Below are 15324 nucleotides of genomic sequence, written 5' to 3' on the forward strand. Positions count from 1 at the left end.
AAGAAAATGAAGATGAAAAAGAAAGAAAATAAAACAGTATGCTTCAGTCTACATTTAGACTCCATCAGTTCTTTCACTGGAGATGGATAGCATTTGTTATAAGTTTTTCAGAATTGTCTTAGGTTTTCAAATTCCTGAGAGTCAGTAAATCATTCACAGTAGTATTCCTGTTACTATGTATAGTGGTCTAGTTCTGCTCACTTCACTTTGCATGAGGTTATATATGTCTTCCCATGTTTTTCTGAAAGCATTATACTATCATTTTTTAATAGTTTTCCATCAAAATCACATGCTGCAACTTGTTTAGCCACCTTAATTGGTGAGCATCCCCTCAATTTCCAATTCTTTGCCATCACAAAAAGAACTGCCATAATTTTTTATATATTTATGCACATTTGTCATTTTCCTTGTATACCAATATACACAGTTTTATAGATTTGGGGGCAAAGTTCAAAATTGCTTTCTAGAAGGTTTGGATCAGTTTGCAACATCCCAATATTGCATTAGTATCCTAATTTCCCCATAATTCCCTCAATGTTTGTCATTTTCCTTTTCTGTCATATTAGCTGATCTGTTGGTGTCAAATAGTGCTTCAGAGCTAAAGTTTTAATTTGAATTTCTCTTATTAATAATGATTTAAAACATTTTTTATCTCATGACTATATCTGAAAACTGCCTGTTCAAATCTTTTGACTATTCACCAGTTGAGTAATGATTCAGTCTTATAGATTTGACTCAGTTCTCTATATATTTGAGAAATGAGGCCTTTTCCATAAAAAACTTACTGTCAGAAATTTTACCATTTTCCTACTTTCCTTCCAATCTTGGCTGAATTGATTTTATTTGTGCAGTTTTTTAATTCAATGCAATCCAAACTGTCTTTTATATCCCATAATGCTCTCTTATCTCTTCTTTAGTTATAGATCTGACAGGTAAAAAAATCACCATTCTTTTTTATGGACCTTCCTTCCACCTTAGATATCCTCTTATCTAGTTCAAAATTCATTTCTAAGTAACTTTTCATAGTTAACATAACTGATTACCTTTATTTTCTCTCCTCTCTTCTTTCAACCCACACAGTTCCTTCTTGATCTCCTACTACTCTTTGGGAACGTTTTACAAACTTTGGATCATGAGACCCTCTTAGACTCAGCAGTCACTAAAACAATTAAACATTTTTATAGTAAAACTCCTTAATAAGTATATAAACTCTATTTCCCAGTAAAAAAGCAAAGTTCAGATTGAAGTTGTCTAAAGCAAAACTGTTTAAATATAATGCAAATAAGGTCAAGTTTGAATCATTACCACTGTAAGTCAACATAGACTCATGACACAGGCTAGTTGTGTTGTAGTGAAATGTGTAAACTTGAAGTTAAGCTCCCTATAAAAGGTTTTTGCAAGGCTAATGGGGTTAAGTGGCTTGCCTAACAGCCACACAGCATTTGTAGTTATTATGTGTCTGAGGCTAGATTTGAACTCAGGTACTCCTGACTCTAGGGCTGGTGCTCTATCCACTGTACCACCTAGCTGCCCCTTGCTAATCTCATTTGTTTATATGACATGATAATTTATTTCTAAGTCATAAATTTCATTTGGAGTATTTTGTGGTATATGGTATAAGATCTAAGTCCAACCCTTTTTTCCCCCCCTCAAACTGCTTTCTAATTTTCTCAGCAGTTTTTCCTAAGTCTTTGCCTTAGTAGTCAGAATTTTTAGATTTAACAAAACACATTGTGCTATTCTGTTGAATAGATTCTGAGTCTTAAGTAGTGAATCTGTGCCTTAATCAACTCTCTTGGTTTTTTAATACTTTAATACTTTATAATATAGTTTGAGATCTTGGCTTACTAGACCCCCTTCCTTTCTACTTATTATTTCCCTTGAGATTTTTGAATTTTCCTTAATTCAAATGATTTATATTATTTAGTTCTGTAAAATCATCTTTTGGAAGTTTGGCATTAAATTAAAAAAAATTTAAGTTGTATTTCCATTTGTATTTATTGCCACAGTCTAACTATAACTGGCTAATATTTGTCCAGTTTGTTATCTGTTATTTCTGAAAAGAGAATTAAAAGAAATATGTTGACATATTTCTTGTGTGTGCTTTTTAAATAAATCAAAAAGATTGTCATCTAGCCAACATACTTAACACAAAAGAACCTGTAAATAATTTTTTTAGTACTGTTCATCTTATTTTTGCTTATTCATGGTTATTTTTGCTTTTCATTGTAAAAGTATAGGATTTGTACTTTTAACTATCAAATGATTTTAGCTATTACATTCTCCCTGATCCTTTTATTTTTTAGGTCTTTGCAAGGCCATGGGGTTAAGTGACTTGCCCAAGGTCACACAGCTAGATAATTTGTGAATGTCTGAGGTTGGATTTGAACTCAGGACCTCCTGAATTCAGGGCTGGTGCTCTATCCACTGTGCCACCTACCTTTCTTTCTCTGGTCCTCCTTTTGAGAATATTTTTGAATCCACATAGGGTGTGAGGTAGCCCCACGGATTGAAAAATTATATTGATTTTAATAGATTGCCTTTCTAGATGTAGTAGTCCTGACAATAAGCATCCTTTTTCTGTTTGATTTTTCAATTATGTGACTTGTTAGGCTGATTTCTCAGTTGACAATGAGTTTCACTTAAGAGATCAGTGCAATTAGCACAATATCATCCACCAAGAGTAATATCTGAAGAATCTCTTCTTCTAATTATATAGCAGGAATTCTTTTTTTTTTAAGAAAGATTTTATTTATAATTTCTTCTTTTTTTCATCATAAGCACTGCAAGATAAAATAATTGTATGTCTAATGAAATGTTTCTTGCTACCTTTGGTGCATTATGAAACCAACTACAGTTCCATAATTTGAACCCTCCTACTGCAACTTCATTGTACTTTTAAGTTTAATTTATGGATCAGTATTTCTGCTAATGATTCATTTCTTTTAATGGTATGTCAAGTGCTTTATAGAATCAACAATTAAATTAATGTTCATAGACAGTCTTTAAACATACCCATTTTCTGTTATATTGCCACTTTGATCACAAAGGTTGAAGAGAGTCTGAGACATCGGAAGATCCAGTTGCAAAGAATTCATCATTTAGTTACCAACTTGCTCATAGATGATCTTCTTATTTAGGGATAGTATTTGGCCACTGGATACAATCTGTCACCAGGGTTGTACTTTAACAGCTTGGTATAAAATTTCCAGAACTTGTGTTTTACTAGTAGTTCTCCTCTATGAATGAAAGCTTCTAGAAAATAAGAAGTATCTTGCTTTTTCTGTTTGTATTCCTAGCACTTAGTACATAGAAAGGGCTTAAAAAATACATTTTCTTCATTCATTCAGAAACAAAAGGGTCGGGGCAGCTAGCTTGGCACAGTGGATAGAGCACCAGCCCTAGAGTCAGGAGGACCTGAGCTCAAAACCAGCCTCAGACACTATTTTAATAATTACCTAACTGTGTGACCTTGGGCAAGTCATTTAACCCCATTGCCTTGCAAAACCTAAAGAAAAAAAAGAAAAGAACAAAGGGTAACATCTACATCCTAATAAAAGATCACACTTAGATGTTTGAGAAGATATACTACTAAATAGCTCTTTTCATTATTCTCAATTGAGAATAATTTGCTAGAACAATATCCTATGATATTATGGGGAAGATAAGAGCAGTCATGTTTAGGCAGAGCCTTGCTTAATAAGAGACAGTTATATGATCTAGTCAACGGAATGCTGAATTCGGAATCATAGGGACATAAGTTCAAATTCTTCAGACATTTTAGGTAATCCTGAACAAATCATTTAGCTAAGTTTCTTCATCCTTGAATAGCACCTTCATCAGTAAAATGAAACAAGATTTGAAACCCTATGTAAACCTTAAAGCACAATATAAATGTGAACTATTATTAAAATAAGCATTTAATAAATACTAACAGAATTGCACTAGATTTCCCTGAAAATCCAGCTAGTCGACACTATCTGATTGATATAAGGAAAGTTCTGGAGCTTGTCACATGTTGCAAATCCTTTTATATATTTAACAGCAGTTTAAATTTTGAAAAATAATATTTACATATGAAGAACTGTGTTGAATGTGTTTAACTTATTATAGAGGATTATTTAAATGTCAGGAAATATAATGGTTCAAGCATTAGGTTACAACTCATTGCTTGGTAATGGACTTCATTTTATAAGTGTTTATTGCAGTTCATTTAACTGTCAGTCAATATTGAGCACCTTCTACATGCCGGATCTTGTGCTAACATTTTGGAAATGTTTATGGGAAAGTTTTATTAAAAGTTTATTCTCAGAGAAGTTGAAGTGCTTAGTATCTTTTACAGAGATCCTTTTCCTTTCTTTAAAACTTTTTTTTAAATATATGTGTGTGTGTGTGTGTGTGTGTGTGTGTGTGTATATGTATGTATATATATATATATATATATATTTATATATTTATATATTTATATATTTTTATATATATATATATATATATATATATATATATATATATATATATATATATATATATCTTTATTCGACTGTGAGCTCTTTGAGGGCTGGAGCTATTTTGTCTTTCTTTATATAACCAGAATTTAACAGTTCCTGACACATAGTAGTGCTTAATAAATCCTTGCAGACTTAACTTCTCATACTTAACAGAAGAATTCAATAAAAATAGGTCATTTGAATATCATCATTTTAGCGTGTTGCAATTTTCAGTTAGAACATATAAGAATCCAATTTATCTAACTTATTTTTCTAAGTCTACTTATTAGACTGAATTTGTATTTTATCAAAGTGGAAAGCACAATTTAGTGATGTGTATAGTACATTATTATGTATATTGATGTTAGGTCATTTTATTATAAGACAATATAACACAGTAATTCTTCAACAGAAGAAATTGTCTTTTAAGATAATTTGGATTTCTTTTCTGATATAGTGAGAATTGGAGGAAATGCTTTACCTTGTTAACATTTAAAAGTTGTTTCTGAGAGAGAAATCTTAAAAACATAAGTAATTGGCATCTATAATTATTTTAGGGCTTCTAATCTGTGACTTGATTGCCTGAAAACTTATAACTGGGGGGGAAAGTACACACACACACACACACACACACACTCTTTAATAATCTCAAGTGAGTCATCACATCTCAGGAACAGAGTATTCTTAATATATTCTACAATGAACCTTCCCCTGTCTCCTTTGAGAATTCTATTTAAGGGAAGGTCAGGAAATGTCAATGCCTCATTAATGAAAATTTTAGTAAATTGACTGCATATTTTATGTCTGTTCTTTTTTTATTTTAATATGTCTTTTAAAAACATGATAGAGAGGAGTTATCTCTTTATGTGAAAAACTCCACTTCAAAAATTCTACTTCAGTATACAATATTAAATAAAATAATTGCAGAGAAGGAGTAACCTAGTGTGGTAGAGTTTATAAAATAAATTCCATTCCATGGGAAATCTCTTACATTGCATTTCTTTATTAAATGAAGTTAGAATAAACCAGTTTGTTCCTTAGTCACCTTTTAAGATTATAGAAAGGAATCTATAAGTAGGATCATATGACTAAATTCCTAGTGCTTTGAAAAGGATTTTGGAAGGAATCCTGACCATCTGAATTCACTTGGTAGAAATTGTGCTGGAGTCTCTTCACTTGGTAGAAATTGTGCTGGGGTCTCCCTGGAATTTGGGGTCCATGTCAAACAAGGACCCTCAGTCTTTTTTTGTTTGATAAAGAATAGTGTTTTAAAATGCATAAAACTTAAGTTCATAAGGCTGAAACACTTATCAGAATATTTAAAAAACAAGTTCATGAGAACCAGGAGAACATTGTACATAGTAGGAGCTGTATTATAACAGTAATCAACTGGGAAAAACTTAGTTATTGTGATCAATATCCATGATTCTCTGATCAGTGATCCATGACAGTTTCAAAGGACTCATTTTGAAAAATACTTAGCTACCAATAGAGAGAGAGAACATTCTGAGTGCAGTTTGAAGCATATTTTTCTCTCTTTAGCTTTCTGCCAAGGAAGGGATAGTGATGTGAACACACAATATGGCTAATATGAAAATATGCTTTGCATGACTTCACATGCACAGTGGATATCATGTTACTTTTCTTCTCAATGGGTTGGGGAGAAGATGGAGGGAGAGGATTTGGAATTTAAAATAAATATGTTTAAAAAATGTTAATTTGAAAAGTTTTAAAAAGTAAGCTCATGGGTTTAGTCTGAGCCTCAAAGGACTTTAAAAGAATTTCCAGCTTAACTTCCTTCCTAGTGAAGCTGCAGACTTAGGGTTAAACTAGACACTGATTTATACATATTTATTCTTTTTATATATTTTTAATGTCCAGTTCACTAATTTTTTCAGGCACAGTATGTAAATAGTAAATAAATGTACAAAGAAAAAATAGTAAACACTTAGGGTGAAACTTTAGGACTCTTATAATTTTAATATCTTTCATTGTCCAAAATGTTTTCAGAAAGAGCACATTTCCAAAATTATATTAGAAATTGGTGGGGAAAATAATTCTTTTGATAAAATATTTTCATAATTCAAAATTTTCTCCCCTTCTAGGACTGTTTTTTTTTTTTAGTTCATCATCATATTATAGGATCATGTTTATAATTGGTGTAGATATTCTATGAATTGTTGATGCAAATAGGTGGCACAATGAATAGGCTGTGGAGTTAGAATGCTATTAATTGTCAGTTAATTAGCTGTGGGACTGTGGACAAATCACATAACCACTCCCAGCCTCAGTTTCTTCCTCACTGGATGGTGGATGTGGATGATAATAGCACCTGCCTCACAGAGTTGTAAAGGTCAAATGGATATTATTTGTAAAAAGCCCTTTCAGTGTCTGAGATATAATAACCATTATATAAATACTTCTGGTTTCTATTTTTACTTAATAGTACCAAATTATATTTATCAAGTATCACCTAAGTCAGAAGATTGATTCAGGTGTTCATTTCTAACCATTTCCTTCTGTACCAGACTTGGAACAAGGCATTTATTAACACCAGGCAAATTTTGAAATTGTATTCTCCTATTCCCACATTATACTTCCTATTCTATGTGTTTTTGCTCATTGGAAGCTTTAAATCTTTGTTATAATGCATGTGACTTAGAATTTTAAAATTACAGGCTTTAGAGCAAGAAGGATTCTTAGTGATGAGATTATGTACTAGATGACCTCCAACACTGTTACCTAGTCCCAATTCCCTCCTGACAATAATATTCTATTACATTTATATATCATATTTTTTCAGCCATTTCCCTACTGATATTTACTCCCTTAGATTCTTTTTTGTTTTTAATCCTTTTTTCAGCATCATGAATTTTATTTTGCTGGTGGCTTTTCCTCCCCCATTACAATCTTCCTTCTTAACCTTGCCCCTCCCAACTCTGCTTGTTTCCCTGTTGAGTTTCATGTGTTTGTACTTCAAATTCTTTACAATATTTTGCACATAAAACTTTGTTTCAAACGAGTTTCATTTTTTATTCTCTACCATTCTGTCTTTCATGTTTTATATTCTTTTTCCTATATATTTCCTCCTTTTTTCTTTGGTGTTATATATCCTACCTTTTGCCCCTATGTATAGGGCTAATAGTATAGAATTATTTAACCCCAAGGGGCTCTTGTTTTTTCTCATTTAACACCCTCAACTTCAATGGCTTCCTCTTGCCTTTTAGCATCAAATATAAACTTCTCTTTCTAGCTTGTATGCCCCTTCACAATCTTTTGTCTTCTCTACTCATTGCTCTAGCCAATTAATTGTTCTCTTAGTTTCTAACATTCTATCTCCCTGCTTGGGAATGGATTTTATTCTCAACCTCTGCCTCTGATTGCTCTTTTCCTTCAAGTTACAATTCTAGCACCATCTTTTAATTGAAATCTTTCTTCACAGTGCCTGACTTTTTTTATATTTCTTTTTGTTCTTGTTAGGCAGTGGGGTTAAATGACTTGCCCAAGGTCACACATCTAGGTAATTATTAAGTGTCTAAAGCCAGATTTGAACTCAGATTCTCCTGACTTCAAGGCTGGTGCTCTATTCATAATTGAAATCTTTCTCAACAGTTGCTAGTGTTCTCCCTCTCCCTTGTATTAACTAATTTGTATTTTTTTCTTTATATGTATTTTTTGTGTGTAATTTCCTTGAAGGGGGGGGGATTATTTCATTCTCTATACTTAATGTCCCCAGTGCTTGACACACACACATACATACACACGCACACACACACACACACACACACACACACACACACAGTAGGTGCTTAATTAAAAAAACTTGCTGGTTAAATATTGATTAAATACTTGTTGATTAAATAATTTCATAATATAGAGTGTTTTTCTGACAGCTAAGTGGCACAGAGGATAGACTGCTGGACCTAGAATCAGAAAGACCTATGTTCAAATTTGACCTCAGGTAATATTGGGCATTTACCTGTTTTGATTTCCTAAACTGTAAATTGGGAATAATAACAACACGTACTTCAGGAGATTGCTGTGAGGATTAAATATCTGTACTGTATAAGATGCTCCCATATATAAGACTCACCTTAATTTGGGGGCCCAAAATCTGAAAAAAATTATATTACATAAAGTTATTGAACTCAAGTTTTATTCACCATCAAATTCAAGGACTTTCTGCTCATAGCTTTAGGCATCTTTTGGTCAAGTCTGTACATGAATGCATGCTTAGTCCATTCTGTTTCATGAACCTGAAGCACCAATTATATCCTCTTTTGAAATTGGTCACTTCTTTTTCATCATCAGTTCCTGACTCATGCTGAACCATCTTTTGTGAGCATAGGAATTCCAATGACACTTTGCTTTTTAATCCATCTCTTCAGTTCCCTCTCTAAATCAGGCCATTTTGCTGACTTGCCTCTCATGGCCTTCTTCTGCCATGGAGTTTTCAGTAGGATTTCTTATTCCCCTAGCCAGTCTTGGATTGTTTTCTCTTTTGTAGGAGGCTCAAACTTATATTCTTTCCTCTCTTTCCCTTTTCCAAAAAAAAAAAATACTAAAAACAGCCTTAAATTTTAAAAATAACTTGAGACTTATCAAAAAATCTTTTTGAGGACCAGAATTGGAATTTTGAGGAATTGTATTTTCTTTTTGATTCCTTTTCTAATTAAAAGCAGTCTTGAATTATATCTTCCAGTATGTAATTAATTTTACATATTATGATAAAAACACTTTCCTGATTATTCCCAAATAGAAAATTTCTTTCTTCTGGTGTGTTTTCTTTAACTTTGTTCCTACCTTACAAATGAGAGATGTGACAGGAATTGAGTCCACTTGCAAATCTTGTCAAGAAGCATGATAAGGAAGCAAAGTTAGAGGCAGGTCTGGTATGTCTAGTACAAGTCTGTACTGTGTATTGCATGTTAGACTAAAGCTGGAAACTCTTTTTATTAAACCTCTTATAAACATTACAGAAATGAAAATGCTGTCTTTGGAAATTTCCTTTAAGGAGTTTAGTATTGTAACCTACTCATTCAAAGCTTATTCAGAGAGACAGTATGTTACAATGGAACATGCTGGAATAAAACTCAGGTGATGTGGTAACTATATAAACCAATGTAGAAATGTGAGTATGATGAAATTTGGTTTTATTACTAGCTTTTCCACTTTATGCAAAATTAGATAAATCTTTTCTCTGATCTTCATGTTTCCTTTTCTGTCAGATGATAGGTTTGAATTAACAGGTCCTTAAGATACCTACTAACTCTGACATCCTATTCTTCTGACTGCTTCCAGGAAAAAAAAAATTAAGATCTGCACTCTTGGGTAATAGAATTTGGGTAGGAAAAGATTTCTTGGAGGCAAAATTTCTGTTGTGGCTTTTGTTAAGTCTGTTTGAAGTTAGACTACGGTAAAGTACTATGCAGTTTTTCCTAAATGGGTTCTGGAAATTATTTAACATTACTTTTGAAGATCATATTATCTTTTATGTGATTTATTATAATTTATATAGCTTGTATCATCTCATGGATCTGTCATTTCTGTGTAAATGATTCCCAGATCTCTATATCCAGCATTAAGTTTCTCTCCTCAGCTCACTTCTATAACATCTACCACCTTTTGGAAATTTCACATTAACCAGGGACATCTCAGATTCAAGACTTCCAAAAATAATACTCATCTTTCACTGCTAAATTCAATCTTCTTCTGACTTACCTGAATTTTTTTTTGTTTAGGTAACAGACTTACAGTTTTAGTGTCATTCTCCATTTTTTCCACTTCTTCATAATTCTTATTTTGTTTTCAAGACTTGCTTTTTATCACCATACCATCCTCATAACCTAGACTATTAAAATAGTCACATAATTTGATTTTCTGCTTCAAGTTTTCCTCCAGTTCCTCCACTTTCCTCATAATTGCTAAAGTTGTTTTCTTCAAGTGTAGGGTAGTCAGCAAACATTAAGCACTTGAGGTCCTTTCACAAACTAAATTACCTAGCATTCCAACATTACTACAGTGCAACTGCGATGGGCTGGGCACGTTGTTAGAATACCAGAGGTGTGCTTACTAAAAGAACTATTTTATAGAAAACTCACACAGGGCAAGAATTCACAAGGGGGTCAGTAGAAGCGATACCAGGACACCCTGAAGGTCTCATTGAAGAATTGTAGAATTAGTTGTACAGCATGGGAGACACTGGCACAGGACTGCCCAGCATAGCATGCCCTCGTGAGTGTTGGTGCTGCACTCTATGAGGAGGGAAGAATTGAAGCAGCTCAGAGGAATGTGACATCTGTAATAAACACCTCAGGTGTTACATGCACTATTTGTGCCCTACACAGGTAGAGTATTTTGATTTTCTATTGGTTTGTTCAGTTACAGTTGGACTCACTGTTATTTGTCTCAAACATAGTGATGTCATTTTGATATTCCTCAGAAATGAAGGACAAGACCCAACCATTAAGCATGAGCTGGTCACTTTAATAAGCAATGGGGATACAAAGAGAGGCCAAAGATAAGTTCCACCCCTTAGGAAACTCACAGTCTAAAGCAGAGAGAACCAGCAAATATATTTGAACTATATAGAGGATTTAAAAAATGAACGGGGTGGGGCAGTAGAATTAAGAGGGATTAAGAAGCAATTCCTCTAGAAGATGGAATTTTAGACTTGAAGAAAGCCAGGAGGCAGAGATGAGGAGGAAGATCATTCTGAGTCTCTGGGACAGTCACAAATGCCTGGAATGTAGAAGTGGAATATCTTGTTTGTGGAACAGTAGAAGGACAGTGTTGCTGAACCAAAGAGTATGTGGAGGGAAGGAATAAGGTGGGAAAAGATTGGAAAGATAGGGAAATGAGAAGGGAGGGAAGATTTTTGAACACTCGTTTTTTATTTACTGAGCAACTAAAACTTAGTGAAGAGAAGCTAAGATGACACAGTGGATAGACTGCTGGACTTGGGAGTCTAGAAGACTTCCCCTCGAGTTCAAAAATGACCTCAAACATTTAGTAGATATGTGACTCTGAGCAAGTCATTTAATCTTTTTTTTTTAATTTTTTGCAAGGCAATGGGATTGAGTAGTTTGCCCAAGGCCATACAGCTAGGTAATTATTAAGTGCCTGGGGCTGGATTTGAACTCGGGTACCCCTGACTCCAGGGCCAGTGCTCTATCCACTGTGCCCTGTAGCTGCCCCAAGTCATTTAATCTTGTTTGCCTTAGTTTCCTCATCTGTAAAATGATCTGGAGAAGGAAATGGAAAATCACTCCAGGAGATGAGGTCATGAAGAGTTTAATTTGACTGAAAAAAAATGACAAAATGAAATTTTTATTAAGGGAGTATGGTGGTGGTGGTGACTTGATTGAACCTGAACTTTAGGAAAATCACTTTGGTGACTAAATGGAGGATGGATTGGAGTGGGGAGAAGACCCTAAACAGGCTATTTGAGTAGTCTAGGCATGAGGTAATGAGGGCCTGCGCCAGAGAAGTGGCAGTGTCAGAGGAGGGAAAGGGATATGTTTGAAAAATGTTGCAAAGGTAAAATTGACAGGCTATGACAACAGATTGGATATGGGGAAGGGGTGAGGTTGAGGTGGAGAGAAGAGATACAGTGAGTCTGAGATGACGCTTGGATTGCAAGCCTGAGGGAGGGTTTTGCGGGGGGGGGGGGGGGGGGGGATTAATGAGTCTCAGTCCCTTGTATACAATTTTATCCTTTTGTGACATGTCAAGATTGTGTTGCTATGTTACATCTCCTTTAGGGAATTTCTATAATTATGAAATAATTCTACTTCTCAGTATATCAGCATATTTACCAAGAGTTCAACATTCCCTCAATAGAGATTGACTTCTAGACCCACAAAAAATAAAAAAAATAATAACAAAATTGGGGGCATTTCTATTTTGCAATCTTTTTTAGGTAAAGATTTATAGTTTACCTGAACCATTACTGAGAACAATTGTAGTATATCCTTAAATGAAAAATTGAGCATCAGTAAAATTTGCTTTTTTTCTGATTGCCAGTAACTCTAATCTTTAGACTAGAAAGGCAGATATTTTTCTTCATATCAGTAGTTAGCAGCAATTTTTAAAAACTTGTCTTCTTTCATGTCTTTCAATTTAATTAAGCCTTCATGTAGAGGAATCAGAAGCAACTTTTCCAATTGCTAGATTCCTCTGATTGCTTTACTTGTTTTGTTTTTTAGTAATAAATTGTTAGGTTTCAGTGCTATTTTTCTTTTTTGACCACAGTTTCTTTTGATCCTATTTGACTTACTGAAATCCAGAGCTTCTGCAGTATCTCTTGTGGTCATTGACTTTTAAAAAACACAATAATAAGAAAACAATAAATCAATTATAGCACAAAATCCAGCACTCAGTTGACAGCTCATAATTGTGAGGATATCAACACATGCCATTTTCATCTATTTTAGGTCAGATATTAAGTCAGCCTGGTGTCCATAGCAGTATGTACACAATGAATGATGTCACAAACTGAAAGTATATCAAAATTATTATTTGTCCTAAATAATTCACATGCCACTGGAGATTTTTAGTTTCCTTCAACACTCAGTTCAAGCTCAAGGCTTTTCCTCATTTTTGTCATACCTAACTCATTGTGATCTGTTTTGTACTTTAAAACTACCTTACACTTACTCTGTTTTTATTCTGCATAAATCCTTGAATGTTCATGTAGTGTCTCTGTATAGACAAGAACAATTCCATTTTTTCCCTTTGTATTTCCAGTGCCTAACACTGTACCTTGGCAAGTAGATAATTAAGTATTTGTTGACTAATGATAAAATAACTCTGTGAAGTGGGGATTGTTTCTACTTTTACAAGTGAGGCAGTGGAAAGAGTATAGCATATTGATTCAGGAGAGTTGCTTTCCTGTTGCAGTCCTTGCTGCATGACTGAGTTAACATGACATTGAGTTCCAGTTGCCTTAACCACAAATATGACAATATAATATCTACCAACCTCAAACAATAGTTTTAAGGAAAGTATTTTGTAAACAGTAAATTGACACACACATGCCAGCTATTAAATTACTGTACAGATAATAAAACTGAATCTTAGGGATATTAAATGAATTGTTCAGGATTTTATTACTTAACAATGACAGGATCAGGACTTGAACTCAAGTCTTTTGACTTTGTAATTTGAATGCTTTTCCAGGAGACTAAGATGTACAATAGAGGGAAAATTCAAATTTATTTGTGTACTATATTGGTCCAGATTAGAACACTGAGTACCTATCAGTATGATCAAGGTATCATAGATGGTGTCATGGGTTCTTATAGTTTAAAGGGATCTTTTTTTTTTAAATAGAATAAACCTTTAGCATAATTTTTTAAAAAATACCTTAAGCCACAATCTGCTGCAACATTTTTCTGAGATTGAATCTACAGTAAAGCCCATTTAAAAAAAAGTACACATATGATGGTCCCAATACCACCATCCTTGTCTCTCTCTTTGAACCTTTTTTAAATTTTATTTTATTTATTTTATAATTTAATATTTATTAAATTATGAACCTTTTTTTTTTTTTAAAGGTTTTTGCAAGGCAAACGGGCTTAAGTGTCTGAGGTCAGATTTGAACTCAGGTACTTGTGACTTCAGGGCCGGTGCTCTATCCACTGTACTACCTAGCCGCCCCTGAACTTGATTTCTAAAATGTTTCATGCTACTTGCTCCTTTTTGTTTTTTTGGCATAACTATCACTATTTCACCCCCCCCCCCCACCAACTACCTCTCTCCCTCTTTCTTCCACCCCTAAAGGGGGGAACCCTCTCTTATAACTTGGAAGAGATTATAAATCATCTAATTCAGCCTGATTTTTATAGTATCCCTAAGCATTATCTACAACATCCTGGATCCATCAGAAAAGTCTTTGTTATAATTTTGTCAAATATAATTTGTTCTAGGGCTTTTTTTGTTGCTGTTGCTTTACTTTTTACAATGTGAAATGGTTTTCTTATGATTCCCTTTGCTTAGCAAGTGTATCACACCTTGAATTTTTACAGATCCTATTTTTTAATAAGTGTTAACTTGTTTTAAATATATCTAATATCAATTAAGCAAATTTTAGATGCAGTTAACTTCAGCTGAGAAAATTGAATGAGAAGGGATTGTGTGGTTGGAACTACCATAGGATTAGAAATGTTCTCTTGCTGTTCTGGAAACATATTTCTTAGAGGACAAGCGGCTAACACTAGAGTGCCTTAGCCATAATTCTTAACAGAAAATTAATCTTTTCTTCTATACTATAAACATGGTCAATAATGGTGCTATTCTCAATGTAGAAAAATTTTATTGAAATGTTTTTCACAAATATCATTTTTACTTTATCATAACTTTATCCCTCAAGGCCATCCCAAATCACAAATAACATTTTTAAATGTAAAAAAGGAAAAATCCTCATAATTAAACAGTATATTTAAAAAGTCTGAAAATACTTGTTATAAGCCATATTTATAAATTTCCCACCTCTCTCCAATTTTTTTCTTTGGAATTATGCTTATTCTTTGTTATTTTGCCACATTCACTTTTAATTTTTTGTTTTTGTTTTTGCAAGGCAATGGGGTGAAGTGTCTTGCCCAAGGTCACACAGCTAAATAACTATTAAGTGTCTGAGACTGGATTTCAACTCAGGTCCTCGACCCCAGGGCTGGTGTTCTATTCACTGTGCCATTTAGCTGCTCCCCACTTTTAGTTTTTTAATGGTAATTCTTTTTGCTTATTTTGTTATGGGTTTTTTTTTTTAGGTTTTTGCAAGGCAAATGGGGTTAAGTGGCTTGCCCAAAGCATAAATTTAAAATTTGCAGCAAGTAAT

At 33.6% G+C, this 15324-nt stretch overlaps 1 protein-coding gene across 8 annotated transcripts in view; it reads left to right on the forward strand.

Moving 5' to 3' along the window:
• The window catches only part of WDR20 (WD repeat domain 20), a 97974-nt gene that overhangs the window by 35754 nt on the left and 46896 nt on the right, over positions 1-15324 (forward strand). Inside the window, exon 1 of one of the 8 annotated variants that reach the window (XM_074213135.1) lies at positions 12213-15214. The exons of the other annotated variants lie outside the window; for them this stretch is intronic. Within the exon in view, the coding sequence (XP_074069236.1) occupies positions 15212-15214 (3 nt within the window). The 5' untranslated portion in view covers positions 12213-15211. Of the gene's footprint in view, positions 1-12212; positions 15215-15324 lie in introns of those variants that run through there. 8 annotated transcript variants of the gene reach the window in all.

The sequence above is a fragment of the Macrotis lagotis genome, chromosome 1, assembly GCF_037893015.1.
Source record: "Macrotis lagotis isolate mMagLag1 chromosome 1, bilby.v1.9.chrom.fasta, whole genome shotgun sequence".
In the NCBI taxonomy this organism is placed as follows: Eukaryota; Metazoa; Chordata; class Mammalia; order Peramelemorphia; family Peramelidae; genus Macrotis; species Macrotis lagotis.